Source organism: Abrus precatorius, unplaced genomic scaffold (genome assembly GCF_003935025.1).
Source record: "Abrus precatorius isolate BTA unplaced genomic scaffold, Abrus_2018 Scaffold9, whole genome shotgun sequence".
Lineage (NCBI taxonomy): Eukaryota > Viridiplantae > Streptophyta > Magnoliopsida > Fabales > Fabaceae > Abrus > Abrus precatorius.
In genome coordinates, this window is record NW_020874439.1 from 35,102,501 (window position 1) to 35,118,107 (window position 15,607).

Genomic DNA, 15,607 nt, shown 5'->3' on the forward strand with positions numbered 1-15,607 from the left:
TATTTCTTTACGTTGTGATGTACACAAATGCTATGGGTAATCTCTTAAAACCAAATCATGTTAAAAACTTATTTGTTGAAAACATGTCTTAACTAGTGCGTTCACACGGAAGTTTTGCAACCTTAAAACACACACAATAAATAATTTTGACTAACACGAACTCGTATTTAACAAGCTTTAAAATGTGTATTTCATTCTAAACACTTTTTGCATTTTAGATCGAATATTGTCCTTCCCTTATGACAATTTTAAACACAAAAGAGTAGATAACTTTGATTTTTTTTTTTTACCCCTAGAGTACATATAATAATATCATGTTAAGAAGAAAAAATTAATTCAATAAAATCTTAAAATATATTATGAGTCTTACTATAACTATATTGTATCTTTATTTCTCATAATATGAATAAAACAGCCATAAAAGGATCCAAATACGATCATTAGCAACATGTTTTCTACAATATATCATCCCTGGACGGTGTCTAGAAGTGCGTGTAGTAGAGAATGGAGACTGTAGAGTGGCCCAAAGGACAAAGAAGGACAAAGGAATTTGTGGCTGTGGGCCTTCTCTTTTATCTTTATCCACTTTATGGTAATGCAAATGGATGTTATGATTTTGCCTCAGACATGAAGATAAGAATGAGGTTGTGGCAGATCTTTACGACATTCCCTACCGTTCGAATATGATTCACTAATGTTTGTGCCTTTTCATGCCAAGTATGAAGTACTCTCACAGAAAAAAGTTTCAAGTTTCCCCTCTCCACTAATTTTTTTTCTTAATTTCTTAATTACGAGGGATAACAAGGAAAAAAATTGAGGCTTAGGTTTAATGCTACTTTTCTTTTTCTTATTCTTTGTCTTTAAGGAATTTACCAATAAAATGGGCCTTGCTGCAGTTGTAGGGTCCACTTATTTTTTAGGTACAAAATAAAGAACGGCTAGGAGCTACTTGGGCTCATCGATTAGGACCCAACCAAAATAAAAAGGGAAAGTGAAAAAGTTTGGGGCATGGAGGGAACAAAGAATGACCATGAGTTTCATGGGACTTGAAAAAAATAAATGAAGAAGAAACCAAGGGAAAGAGAAAGCTAAGTCCCTGATGGCATTCCCCTAAATGAAACTATTTCTTTTTCATTTTAGTTGCTTTTTAATTGCCATTAAGAAATTGGATTATTCACTGTTTTGTACTGCTGCATAGCTCCTGGGCTGGACTTGTTTGTCTTGATCGATGGGCCTATTTCTTAGTTCTGCTGGCCTTTGTGCCTTTGATTGGTGGGCCAGAAAAAGATGAGATGAAATGTTTTAAAAAAAAAGGTTTGTATTTCCTAAAAGAGAAAAATGGTCCATTGCTAGCCCTTAGGCTCGTCAACGCTTACAACTAGGCCTGTGAATGTCTAGATTCTGATGGTTCCTTCTAGTTCTATCCCTCAAATTAAGAGGTTTATTGCTTGACCAAAAAAAAAAAAAAAAACCTTTCTCAGTGCTTAAGTTAATAAATTATTTGCATTTCTTTAATTGACTCATTAGTCAATTTCAAAATACTTATTAATTGAACGAGGAGGGCTAAGAAGTAAGAATACACTTCTTGACATACTTTTTTTAATATGCTCATAATACACTTCTGATTATTAATTAGAATTTCTTAAACGTTATATAAGAGATAATAATTGTTTTCTGAATGAGAATAATTAAATTAAGAATAAATTTTACATGATTTTTTATTTTTATGATAAATTTTAATTAATGATTAAGAATGTGTTAAATAATGTTACTAACATTTTTTTAATAATAATATTATGATCGAAATACGACACGTCAAGAGTCAGCTCACCTTAAAACAACCCATACTCGTTTTGCTCACTTTGCAGATCCCTACCATGCCACCGTTTTGGTGTAAGCTCAACCAATAACTCTCCACATTAGTGAAATACTGATTAGGACCCTCATAGTTGTGTGACCTTGTTGCCTCTTATTTACTTGGGAGCATAGAACATTTAAGGAAAAGACCGAAGTCAAACAAATTAAAGAGAATAGTTCAAAGGTTTTGAAAAGTATAATGACAATTTTCGTTGGTAATCAATGATAAAATGCATCGTTAACATAATTAAAGTCAACTAGCTGGGAGAGTCTCGAAAGCAATGGTCCTAAACAATAATTAGAACATTTATAAAACGTGCACAAACCGATGAATACAGTCAACGTGTTCATTGCTAATAATGTTATAAATGAATATGTTGGAAGAATTCTACATAAAATTGACCCGTGAAACTTTATCAATGATAACCGTTCACATGAATCTTTTAGATCTCGTTGGTTAAAATGGGTAAGTGACCCCATCAATGCTAAAGTAATAGTGTTTTTGGCTATTTTGAGTCTTTGCGAGTATAAGAGAACATGCAAGTTGATCATAAATCTCAGAATTATTCAGTCGTTATTTTATTTTAAAACATTGATACCCCCAAAGAAGAAGAAAACAAGACAACCCCGGAAATGGTCCAATTTGATTTGGTCAGATCTTAAATGATGCAAATGCCACTTTCTCTTGGGATTCAACCAGTCAAGCTCGGCGACAATCGTAGCCTTGCATTCAACAATTGAGCTGCAACTTCATATTTCAAATCACAACCACGTGCGTAATTTCTACAGTAAGTGTCCATAACATGATGATTCGCATAAATGCTATTATTAAAGTAAAATTCTAATTTTAATCGCCATCTAAGTACCTGAGTTTGTTATGATATAAATCGTTCGACCAACAATTACAAGAAAGAGAGAGTTAGGCCTTAAGATTCAATGGTTTTATAAGAAATCAAGAATCTGAATTACAGTAATATGATTACAATCTAATAATTTCCCTCTCTACGTATTCACTACAAGTGTCAAAGTGCACTTCATATTACATAAATAACTATATGTAATTGATGAAAAAAAAAAAAAAGATTACTAACGCTAGGAGGTGCGGTTGGGTGGGCGAATGGCGATTTTAGCGGGTAAGGGTCGACCCGTTCCGGTTCCGCCGCAACTGCTACATGCCATGAGACCCGAACCTGCACAGGTTCGGCAGCCAACGTCACGATCGGACCAGCGCGAGCAGAGGCAAGTGACTCGACCCGTTCCGTTGCAAGTTGGGCATCGAGAAAATGGGCCTGCCATGGGCTTGTGGTCCATCACCGATTTGACGAGAACCGCTCCGGCGAGGACGCTAAGACCCGTCGCCAATTGGCTCAGTACCATCGGACCCATTTGCTCTAAGACGAAGAGAAAAGAGAAAGGTTAAGATTTAATGTGAAGTGTTGAATAAGTAAGTAATGAGAGAAAATATAAATAAAAGTGGTTGTGGAATTGTACACGTTGACGACACTGTGGTCTGTGGTGGCTCTTACGAGTTTTCTTTTGATTTTGGAGGTTAGTGTAGATGTTTTTCTTTTCGCTTTTATATTTATTTTTATTTCATACCACATGGCTTAATAATCCATGTTAAGAAAATTGCCTAGTCACACTTCCATAAGCAATTTCATGAAGAAAATTACTAGGAGAATTTTCTACCATGGTACAAAGAGGGGAAGAGCAAAATAGTGGATAAATTTTGGGACCATTTCCTTCGTCTCTTACAAAATTAATTTGTTCATTTGTGTTCAAATTTTTCAGAATGTTTACACGTTCACCACCATTGGCGTGCCATGTTAGATAAGGAACTTCTAGGATGATCTTCGCATGTTAGCCCACAGGCCCGTCTAATTTAGTTCATGGGCCTTTAGAGCGGACAAGTATAACAGGTGTTATAAAAAACGGAATTTAAGATCAAGTGGAGATGGCCGAGTTGGTCTAAGGCGCCAGATTAAGGTTCTGGTCCGAAAGGGCGTGGGTTCAAATCCCACTCTCCACAGCTAATGCAATTTTTTTTCGACAAAAACCACATTTCCATTCAAGATTCTGATTGTGTTTTTTGTGCTCTGTTCTTCGTAATTCAATTATTGTTCGCTTTGTTCCAATTATATTTTGATTATCAGCCCTTTCAAAATTCAATTATCACCAGTAAATAGCAATATACGTTGATGCCAACTAACGATAAGTAACATAATATTCTTAACCAGATTTTCGTTTGGTCGCATGGTTGAGCTAACAACAAAGAAAATAGGATGTATCAACAATACGTGAAGAAATAATAACTGAAGCCAAAGTATTAGAGAAACGTGAGGTTTGCCGGACAAAAGTCACTCGTCATATTGAATGAAAATGAAGCCATTGCCACTTTAAAGAGAAATAATACATCCTCTTTTTTGTTTCATGAGCTAATAAAACAAAATCTCACTTTGAAAGAACAGTAAATCCTATTCAAAAAACTTGTCTGATATTGATGTTGATTCTTGAAGTTTGAATGTATTTTAAGAAACAAAGATCATCTTCATGCGCCAGCTGTGTCTCAAGATGGCCTATTTCAGCATTTTCCTTATCAGTGAATATCCGAGGAACCCCTGAAACATAGATCAAACGATTCCATAGTAAGACAGAATTTTGAAACTGCGCAAGCTGGCACAATGCATAGCTCGATCTTTAATTAAACACGTGAATTCCCAGTAATAATCTTTATCCAAGTGACTCCAAACACTTCAAATTACCAGATGACACTTACCATGGAAGCATTCCCTTGCATCTCCAGCCATGAGTACAACATCGCCGCTCCGAAGGAACATTGCCTGTGGAGTATCCTCTCTGGATTTTCCTCCCAAAAGAAATATAGCTTTGCAGCCCAGACTGAGGCAATGAGGATAATAACTAATTAGGATCCAGGTAAAAATCTTTAATCTTTCTTTTGATATGTTCGTAATGGTTCTAGACACTAAAATACAAAATTGTCAAAAAGAAATTAGCATAATACCTTAAACTAACTATAGGCTTGCTCCAATCTGCTTCCATGTCATCAAGGTGGCCACCCAATGTGTCCCCTGGAATAATATATAAATTAAAGTGAGACGTTCAATAGTAAACAATTTGAAGGGATGTAAGAAAAGGAAGCATGGAATTATCAAACAAGCAAATTCACAACAAAAATATGCTTTAAGCATACCTAAGCCAAAGTAATTCACTATGGCAGCTTCAGGCCTGAACTCAACACCAGCAGGCAATGCAGGTTTTGCCAATTGTTTTGCAAGCTCACAGAGTGCTTCAGGGATTTTGTTATGTGGGAGAGACACATCATAATTCCGCTACACACAAACATAAGCATCAAGTGATTCCCCAAATATTAAGCAGATGTGGCTTTCCTTAGAAGCTGAAATTAAATTATAACTCCAAAATCCCTATGTAAATAACCTCAATAGAATGAATTTTACAGCTACCCAAATTTAAGATGCGTGTTATGCAAGATAAAAAAAACAATTTTTAACCTCAGAAATTTATTCATTTACACTGGCTACTTCTTACAAGCAGTGGTCTTATATCTCATTCACATCACTACAAGAACAGTTCCTCCCTAGCTAAAATCCAATGTCTGCTAAGCAGTAGATCATGCATGAGTCAATAACCAGCTACAAGGTCTCCAAAACAAATATGTAATAATATACTTATCCCGCAGCTAAAGTTTAATTGTTTTGGAGAGAAAGAACTGAAATACATTTGAAGTGGCAAATCTAAATTTACCTTGGACCAATCAAATTGTAGGCCAAGGGTGCTCCATCGCAACTTTCGAAGCAAAGCAGAAGCAGAAATGGATCTGCACTTGCTCAAGGATGCTTCCTTTTCAGTGGTAAACTTCCATTCCTTACTATCTCTACAACCAAAATCAGTACTAGGTTCAGATTCAGTAACTGGAGAATTCTTTTCAATCAGAACTTTCCCTTCCTTAGCTGCATCGAACACATCGCGTATTGGCCCGTATATAGCATTGTGATTTGTCCTATTAGGTGGCCGTGGGAAATCAGTTAAGGTCTCCCTTATCAAACTACATTGTTTCTCTACGCTCAAAGCTCCAGGAATAAAATAAAAGCCTGCAAAGTGCAAACACCATGTGTGGCTGAGTGCATTAGTTATGAGCAAGTTACTTTCAATGCACATGTGATTAGTTCCTAGTTAGATAAACGGCACATTCAATTTCGCCCTCTTCTATACAAAAAGATAATGAAATTGAAAAGAGAATACCTGGGCGATTTTGCAAAGAAAAAACTGGAGAAGTGAACTTGTCGTTAAGAATGATAACTCCCGGAGGAAGATCACTGTTGCGAAGATGGCATTCTAGAATGGATCGAAAGTCAATGACCTCCGTTAAGTCAACGGGTTTGCGTTGTTTTTTCCTGTCAAGAAAAAGAATTGGAATTGCAATTAGAAATTGATGATTAGAAATACGAACTGAAACCAATAAAATTCAAAATAAATAAATAAATAAAATACTTTTTGTTCTTGGAAGATGCATTGTTGTCGTAGTAGAGCTTGTAGTTCTTCTCTGCTCTTCTGAAAGCTGTTCGCTCGGCATCTTCTCTGTTATTCTCCGATCCGTACATCGGAAAAGGGGTCGGAACTCAGGGAAGGGGTTAGGGTTTTGATTTTTGGAACAGAAAGAAATTATAAAATTGAAAAAATCTTAATGACAATAAGATCCTCAGATCAAAGCTTATAGACAGGGGCATTAATGACAATTCATAATGGTCCTTATCGAAAAAATCTGTGTTTTCCGAGAGTGATGGACATGCTTATATTGAAATTCATTGAATGATGAGGAGGATACACAGAAAAAATGGCGTGCAGGAGCATGCTTCGTTCGGCGATTCTTGTGGAACCGTTTCAATTTCAACCTCTTCATTCGAATAACAGAGGAGGCTCGCGTTGCCAAACCGTTACGGCTCGTCCGTTTCACCGTGCCAAAGGAGGAGCTCTCCGTTGCTCTCACAACGAAACGCCGTCTTTTCAGGACGATCAAGGTCCTCCTCAAGAGGCGGTGTTGAAGGCCATTTCAGGTAATTTTCTCTTCTCAACAATTTTATTTACGCTTAATTTGAATGAGACGAGCTTCAGATGAATGTTGAAAATTCTTTGATTGGTTAATTGGTTATAGAGGTGTCTAAGGCGGAAGGGAGGGTTGGGCAAACTACGAACATGGTTATTGGAGGCACTGTGTCGGATGATACTACCGATGAATGGCTTGCTTTGGATCAGAAGGTATTTCAATTCCTTTTAATGGTTTGTTTTGTTTGCATTTCATGGCTTATAGTTCTTGCCATAATGTTCATGTGTGCAACTCGTCGCGCTTTCCATATGTGTGTGTTGTTATAACAATACTTGTGTCGTGAATTATGTTGTGCTGTGCAGGTGAACTCATACCCAACCGTTCGGGGATTCACTGCAATAGGAACTGGAGGTGAAGATTTCGTGCAATCTATGGTTGTTGCTGTGGAATCTGTAATCCAACAGCCTATTCCTCAGGTGTGTATACATGGACATGTTTGTACAACATTGGAAATTGGACATGTTTGTACAACATTGGAAATTGGACTTGTTTGTTGGAAAAATTTGCTGACCATGCACTAATTCATGGTGTGGTCCAAATGACATGTGTAATCGTTTTCTCTATAACAACTTTCCTTATGAGCTTAGCTTTGCTCTTTTATACCATACAATTATGGCCCATGGTAATTGAACTTCTAACATGTGCATGTGTAATATATCTTTGAAGTTCTTTCCAATATATTTGTTATTATTACTGTAAGATTAATTTTGTGTCTAGTCTTGCTTCAGTTTAAATTTTTGTGCAACTTGGCTGTTTCTTAACTTCATGTGATGCTTGTTGGTGGATGACGTAATTTTGTTTGTTGGGCTTGTAAAATAGCATTCTAAGGTGGAATCATACATCCATGTCTTCTGTTTGACTGTTAAATAAAAGCAAAAACATTGCCCCTTTGATGGAAACCAATTGCAATTGTTGTCCCATAATTACCTCTGTATTAACACTATGTAATACATCTATCACACTCTACGTAACTATCAATAGCTTTACAACTAACTTCAGAAGTTCATTGTGGGCTGCAACTTTTAGTTTTTGTAGTTTTGCTGCTGTGGCGATTCGAAGATCACATGTGAATATCAATCATTTTATCTTATCGCTTGAATGGTTGCTGAGTCGTCACCAATAGTTATAACAAGCCCAAACTATTAACTATATCAAAATGCTAAATTGCTCGTTTTTACATTTTATAAATGAGGTAAGAAGCTTCAAAATACTATATATTTAGCAATGAAAAGGACAAAGGGATTAATCTTGGCCCTGCATTATGAAGGACAGTGATCAGAGGGTTTTACACAGTGAAAAAACTTTCTAACATGTGCTCAGAGGGTTGCTACTTTTCTGGAGAGCTCTGAGCCTCTACTCATGCTTATGTCTGATAGGTGGGCGTCAAACTGAAAAATTATCTTCTATGTATGGTCTGGAATGGAAAAGTATCTCACTTCTACATCTTACAAGTGCACGAGCTCACACTATAGTCCCGAAAAGTATTTCACTTCTCTCTCTTACAAGTGGACAAGCACACGCACACACACAGTCTTCTTGATCTATGAAGCATAAACCTAGGTGGGCTCAAACTGAATAATTATCACCTTTGTATATTTCTGAAAAGTATGTCACTCCTCTCACATACATTTGTTCTGGCATGCACTCATACACAAACGCAGCGTCTTATTGTTGATCTAAAGCATAAACCTAGAAGTTTGCACCAGGTAGGAGTTAGAAGGCTTTGCTTGTTATCAAATATTGGTTGGCAGTGAATGATCTGCTCTCCCAGAATAAGGAAAGTTTACTGGCCTTATTATTAGCTCGTATCAAATGAGTTCATATTCTTAAATTTAATTGTAAAGATTATTAACATAAAATAAACAGAGTTTATAGGAAGGTCATAACTCATAAATGTCTTCCATCAGCTCCAAACAAAACTTTCTGAATACCCCCAAAATATATAGTGAGCTTTTATCATTGTTTTTTAACGAAGTATAATTGTTTTACCTTGCCTGCTGTGGTTATCTTAAAGAGTTTGCTACAGGAAGAGTGGCAAATATTGCATCATTAACTCTCACTAATATATTAATATGACATCTACACTTTTATTTGGTGCTTGATGTTCGTGTTTCAAAAATGTTAATATCTTTGTTGCAGGGACGTGTGAAACAGAAATTATCAGCAAGGGGCAAATACGTGTCCGTAAACATTGGTCCTGTCCAAGTTGTTTCCAGTGAACAGGTCTTTCTGTCTTGTTCCCTTATCTTTTCTCTGCTGAAGTAAACCTTTTTTTCCCTTTTGCTAAAGATCATGATGAGACTCCCATTTTTTACATAGTGGATTGTGTTTCCGTGTAATTGATTCTGGTTGAATATACCTTGACATGGAATTTTGTTGTATTTTTCAGGTCCAAGCTGTATATAATGCCATGAGAAGGGATGACAGGATGAAATATTTTTTGTAGTCTGTTAGATTTTGTATAGAATGCAGGGTTTCCAAGGGGATGAATTAACATGTCTGCCTTCGAGTGGTTAGACTGATTTTGTTCTTCGATTAATCCTTGATATCATTGTAATCAGATGTAATCATATTGCGAATTGAATCTCATCCGTATTTTGTGAAGATGTAACGTTGTATGATTTATTGCCATTAGTTACAAAATAACATTATTTTCTAGTGCATATAGTTGAAGTTGTTGAATAGTAGATGTTTTCTTTGGTGCCTTAATTCCATATTAATTTAGTGTTTTACTTTTTCTACGTGTTATTGAGTGTACGAAACATATGGAAAAGGATGGCGATACACGCTATGAACAACTTGTTCGTAAACAATAATTTTGTTCTGATTGGTTTACGGTTACAAGCCATTAGAATCTATTGTTTGGAAATCGAAAATTGATCGAGGCCATTGATTGTGCCTTAAGTTTGAGCCTATAAATTTACGTGCGTTAATGTATTTTTCTTTAGCTCCGTTTTGCTTGATGAACTGAGAAAAACAAACTGGTCTTTTACTTAAGAAAAACTCAGTTTCCAATGTTTCATTGAAACGGGTATTCAAAAAGGCTTGAAATATGATAATCATGCCAGGAGTTGGGTCGACTCTTTGCCAGAGCCATGCATTAGTTTCATTTCTTTATTTTTAAGATGACATTCTTGTTTGTCAAGAGAGATTTTCGGATCCTTACCACGTAACAGGCACAAAGGGCAATGTCTTCAACGCTTTAACCGACAGTTATTTAAAAAGAAAAAAATAACATAAAATGATGTTTTCTCTTTTCGGTGATCCATCTTGTCTGTTCTTGACACGAAATGAAAATCAATTAAGGATGAGAGGAAAATCTGACCGATGTGTTTCAACTTTTGATTATAATACGGTACCTTGCTCGCTTCCCACGATTAGCATCTTTAACCTACAAATTTGTTTGTTTACTTTGCATTTTTTTGTTTTTTTTTTCCCCTTTTTTTCACTTCTCTTTCAATTTTTTAAAAACTTTCCTTCCAATTTAACCACAACACAAACTGTTTACTTTCTGTTTGATCAATTATTTTAATGAACCGAAAGCTCAAAACTTTAATACAGTATTATAAATATTTTTAGAGATATTTTTAAGTTAGAACTAACGTTTTATTTTAATAATTAATCTCTATATATTAAAATAATATAAATTTTTGGGCCTGTGATGATGATTCTAATTCACGATTCTCTTCTTGGAATTCTAGATTTTTAGGGTTGAACCTTTCTAACATAAATTCCACTCACAAGCCGTAGTCAAATTAAATACTTGGTGCTTGTTTGTGAATGACGTTTTGGTCTACAATGAATAGTGAACAACTGAGCGGAACCGTACACGCACTATAATTAGTAAGTTTTTTTATTATTATGTAGGTACTGTGAAATTAAACATATGTTAATATTAAATGTAATAACTTTTAAATTAAAAACTGTTTATTATTATATTAAATAAAACTCAACTAAAGAGATAAGATTCTTAAAATAATATAATCATATATATAATTAAAATAAAAAAAATTATTTTTATTAATGTGGTGTGATTACAATTGAACTCAAGTGTTGGACCTTTCTAACATAATCACTCACGCCGTGGTCAAATTAAATACATGGGGCGTGTTTGGGTGTGACACTTTGGTCTACAGTTAACAACTGAACGATGCCATGCACACACACACTATAATAAGCAATTACGAAAACCAACCACTGTCTATGTCCATTTCATTCACGACCATTTCTGCGTTATTTAATTGTCTTCCATGCATGATTTGCGGTATGGATTTAATTGATAGCATTTTTCACAACATTAAAATAAATTTAAGCCTTTAAATAGTTTTAATATAAGAAGATTGTTTTTAATCAGTGTAAATTAAATTATTATGAATAACATTAATCTTTTTACCCTAAATGGTGAATTTAAAATTTGTTTCGTTTGAAAAGAAAAACTGTGAAAAATCATTGCTGTGAAACGGCAGGTAAATTTTCATTACTTTTATATTATTTTTTCATTACTTTTATATTATTTTTTCACATGTATCATGTGAAAATTTTGTGTATATTGAAACTTGTAAATATTTATAAGTAACATGCTCGTCAATATTGTAGATAACTGGGGGTTTAATTCATTTAAGATACATGTATAAAGTAAGAAGACATCATCATGTATCTGGTTAATCTAAATGAGTTTAAAATAATAACAAATGTTGGAATTTAAACTATAATTAATATATTTTTGCATTTCTCCATCTATTAAAATGCATAAACAGTTATTAATTTGGCCCAAACTTTTTACATATTGAAAATATTTTAATGATAAGTCTAAAAGTAAGAATTTAAACGTTAAAATTAAATAATTAAATAATTTTTAATTAGAACCTTTATAAAATTATTTTTTTCCTTAACTTTTCATTTTAAAGAAAGAAAAAAAGGTGAAATAAAATAACGGCATCGGTTTCTGATTCAACAATTGTCATTAACTCGGCATGTAAACGCAGAGCTGTTAACAATACCTCTCCAGAACAGCACATGGCTCCACTCATTTGAGAAGAGAAACCACCAACTAAAGCAACTTAATGAGTGCTATAAGAACATCAGGTAAAAAGCATTTAATAAATTTTTAATAGCTTTTAATTGTTCTCAAAAGTAATGCTCATTAAATATTTTGTATATTTTTTTAAAATACTTTTTCCTTACTTTAGTTAAATATTTTATTTCCTTCATTAATACTTGTTTCGTTTTTTCTGCAATAATTTTATTTTCAATAATTCATGCTATTTGACAAGAAAAATATATAATAAATATGTGAGATAATTAATACAATAAATAGAGAGAGCATAATAAAAAGTAACATATTTTTATTCAATTTAAAATATAAATATTTTTAAAAATTTATATAAAACCTTAAACATTAAAAAAATAAAATAAAGATATATTTTTTTAACAAACTTATAAATAATGAGTTTGTTTTGTTTAACTTACAAAAAATTATACATAATTGAAATTGAATAAATAATTGTTTTTATAAAAAATTATAGCATTTGATTATATAAATATATAATGAAATTGTATATTTTTAATAAACATTACTAAGTATAAATTCAATATATTCACAACATTAAATACTATTACAAAGAAAATTAAATACTATAATTATTTATTTATTAATTTTTAATATATATCCTTAAGTATCACGTCAGAGAGATTAAATTAATAATAATATAATGGGAGGATGAGTCTAACGTCGCTAATTTTCGATCATAATCGAAGGCCCCCAGAAAAAAAAAGATATTTGCATTGTGAGAATCGATCATTGTCGGCAAAGGGTGCAATGGCCATGGTAGCACCTGCAACCCTTCAATCCAGTGATTGATTCCTTCTGTCTCCAAATATTCGAATAACAACAAAAGAAGAGTAAATATATTGATCATAACATAAAATCTCATCTGGTATACTGTTTCTATCTGCGTTTGGATCATACCCTAATCAACAACAGAAGAAGAAAGAGTTGGCGTAAAGGGTATATGGTTTATAGTTTCAGCAAAAACGAGAAGAAGAAGTGTCGTTAGAAGGGGGTATCTGAAAGTGCCAAATCCTTCCAACACCCTTCACCAAATTCTTCTTACAAAGAAACTCCTCCGCATAAGCTTTCTCCACCTTCCGATCCACATCGTGCAGGAACACGTGCGTCGCACCCGATCCCTTCCGATTCCTCGCCATGACTGCGGCGGAGAACACGGCGGCCATTCTCCCCGGCGCCTCCGCGAAGTACCCTTTGGGCGCGTCGATCATTATCAGGTCCCACTCCGTCTCGTAAACCTCGTTCGGAAGATTCTCCAGCGCCAACTTGCACGCTTCGTTGCCTCGGAGGTAAGCCTTAGAAGGAGAACACGTGGGTTCGGAGCGGTACGAGGAGAGGAGTTTGTTGGCGTCGCGAAGTTGCGTCCGGTACCGAACCGTATGGGCTCGGAGGCCCGGTGCGTCCTTGAGAACGGTGTGGACCCACTTTGGGTCCTCTTCGAGGAACAGCGTGGTGCCACCTGGGTTGAACGAGGCCCACATGAGTGAGTCGTGGCCCAATCCGAATACCAGAAATTTGAAGGGCCGGCCCAGTGATTTTATCACGTCTAAGCTGATCTTGATCTCTGACACCGATTGTTGGGGAACCACGCGCGATGTCGCGTAGTGGAGTATCGCCCTAAGCTGCATCGGTGTCGGGTTGAAATCGTCGTCCACCCGGGTTCGGGTTAGGATCCCAACCGAAGCGGGGCAGAGGATGGAGGTTTGGATGGCGGTGGCTATGAACACCGCTGCTCCGATCAACCCCACGACGGCCAGACCCAGGAACCACCGTCTCTCCGGCACCGTATACCGGTTCTTCATATTTGAACAAATTTTGGGTCTCTGGGTTGTTGCATGTATGTTAATTATATATGAATGTGTGTGGAGAAAATGAGATTAATGTAATGTTAAGGTAATTAATGAGTAATAATTTGGTTTGAAAGAGGAGAGGGAGAGAGTGTTTGTGTCTTAAGGGAAGGTGACGAAGGTTGTTTGATTTTGTCAAATGTTGGGTGCAAATGAGAGACATGGCAACGCGATGAATGTACAGTAAGTACCCTTTTGTCTTAAGTGATACGTGTTCGACAATTTTTGGGGCTAGGACATCAATATCAAAGTGCAAATCAAATTAGCTTAGGTTTTCAAAAACTTATTTTTTCAATATTTCAAATATAAGAGTACTATAAATTTATTAATAAAAATTATGTCTTGCTTTTATTAATACGATCATAACACATTACTTAATAGCATGTAAAAAAAACTTCTCTTAATTCATTGTAAGGCTGTGGGGGCAACAAATGGAATTTGGCAATCATTATGACATTCATTCATCTTCATCGATTTAATCAACAAGTATTTAAATTTTAATAAAATTATTTCTAATTAAATATTTATATCAAATTATATTTTTATAAAAATATAAATAATAATTTTATAACTTCAATATAAATAAGTGTAAGTAAGGCAGTAAATAAAATTTACTATTTAATCACTTGTAACAAAACAAATTATAAAGTTTTATTTTAATACAGCTAATAAAAAATATATGATAGATATGATTTTATATGAATTATAATAAAAGTCAAAGATTCTTATTTATATGATAATTTATAATTCAAAATTAGTATAAAAAATTATTATAATGTTAATATATTTCAACTAACTTTTGAATATAAGAAAATTATACAGCATTTAATGTTTTAAATTAATGCTTGACCAAAGAATGCAGAATTTTTTTGAAAATAAGGAAATAACAAAAAAAAATTTGTAGAGAACAATTTATTACCTTTGTTATATATATTCTCTTAGAAAAACTACCTTATTAATATATTCTTTAAAAGTATTAAAATCAATTTATAATGTAGTTAGAATGTACCGATTGAGTAAAAATCTAATAATATATTGTTATATCAACAAGAATAATTAAATTTTATAATAATTGATTTTAAAATATATTTATTGTTTATTTTTATTAATTAATAATTTATAAAAATATTAAAAAATTATTAAAATTAAAATGTTTAAATATATATTTATTTATTTTTATTGAATTTTTAAATATATTACACACTTTAATAAATGAGAGAGAAGTGACAATGAAAGTTATATTGAAAAGTTTAAAATAATTTAAACATAAATAAAAGATATCGATTATATTTCTCAATTCACGTGCTCTTTAAAACAAAAACAAAAACAAATACATTTTCACAAAATCAAATAATATCAAACATTGTAAAATAAAATTTAATAATTTTTGATCGAAAATAAAATTTATCAATTCAATATGTGATTGATATCCAAATAATAATGTCATCTTATATGCTTAATATGATTTGATCGCACTCCAATCTTGCAGCCATAAACCTGAAAGGAGGCCATGTCCATTCCCTGAGTCCTTCTTAATGGCAATTTTCCTGAGCCTTTCTTTGAGTCCAATCCATTCTCATGTAAAAGGAGGCCATGTCCACAACATTACTGGAATCCAATTTGCACTAGATCAGCCTTTTTTTTAAAAACAAAAACTATGGTGATTTTGCAGAAAACAAATTTGTTTTGTTG

At 33.9% G+C, this 15,607-nt stretch overlaps 4 protein-coding genes and 1 non-coding gene across 5 annotated transcripts; 2 read left to right on the forward strand and 3 right to left on the reverse strand.

The window, feature by feature from the left end:
• Positions 1-1,737: 1,737 nt before the first annotated feature.
• Positions 1,738-3,327, reverse strand: LOC113851358. Its single transcript, XM_027481823.1, has one exon. The coding sequence runs from the start codon at positions 3,241-3,243 to the stop codon at positions 2,950-2,952; it is 294 nt and encodes a 97-aa protein (XP_027337624.1). The 5' UTR covers positions 3,244-3,327; the 3' UTR covers positions 1,738-2,949.
• A 478-nt stretch (positions 3,328-3,805) lies between these two features.
• Positions 3,806-3,886, forward strand: TRNAL-AAG. Its single transcript has one exon. It is a non-coding gene; the product is annotated as a tRNA-Leu (tRNA).
• Positions 3,887-4,151: 265 nt separating this feature from the next.
• Positions 4,152-6,559, reverse strand: LOC113849465 (alpha-ketoglutarate-dependent dioxygenase alkB). Its single transcript, XM_027479389.1, has 7 exons — positions 6,388-6,559; positions 6,139-6,290; positions 5,641-5,987; positions 5,069-5,207; positions 4,880-4,946; positions 4,634-4,755; positions 4,152-4,475 (listed from the first exon to the last, which is right to left on the reverse strand). Exons 1-7 carry the CDS (start codon positions 6,495-6,497, stop codon positions 4,336-4,338), a joined length of 1,077 nt encoding a protein of 358 aa, XP_027335190.1. The 5' UTR covers positions 6,498-6,559; the 3' UTR covers positions 4,152-4,335.
• Positions 6,560-6,685: 126 nt separating this feature from the next.
• On the forward strand, positions 6,686-9,710 carry LOC113849466. Its single transcript, XM_027479390.1, has 5 exons — positions 6,686-6,950; positions 7,049-7,152; positions 7,303-7,416; positions 9,140-9,223; positions 9,390-9,710. Exons 1-5 carry the CDS (start codon positions 6,731-6,733, stop codon positions 9,444-9,446), a joined length of 579 nt encoding a protein of 192 aa, XP_027335191.1. The 5' UTR covers positions 6,686-6,730; the 3' UTR covers positions 9,447-9,710.
• A 3,064-nt stretch (positions 9,711-12,774) lies between these two features.
• On the reverse strand, positions 12,775-14,059 carry LOC113850410 (probable methyltransferase At1g27930). Its single transcript, XM_027480949.1, has one exon. The coding sequence runs from the start codon at positions 13,868-13,870 to the stop codon at positions 13,025-13,027; it is 846 nt and encodes a 281-aa protein (XP_027336750.1). The 5' UTR covers positions 13,871-14,059; the 3' UTR covers positions 12,775-13,024.
• Positions 14,060-15,607: the final 1,548 nt, after the last annotated feature.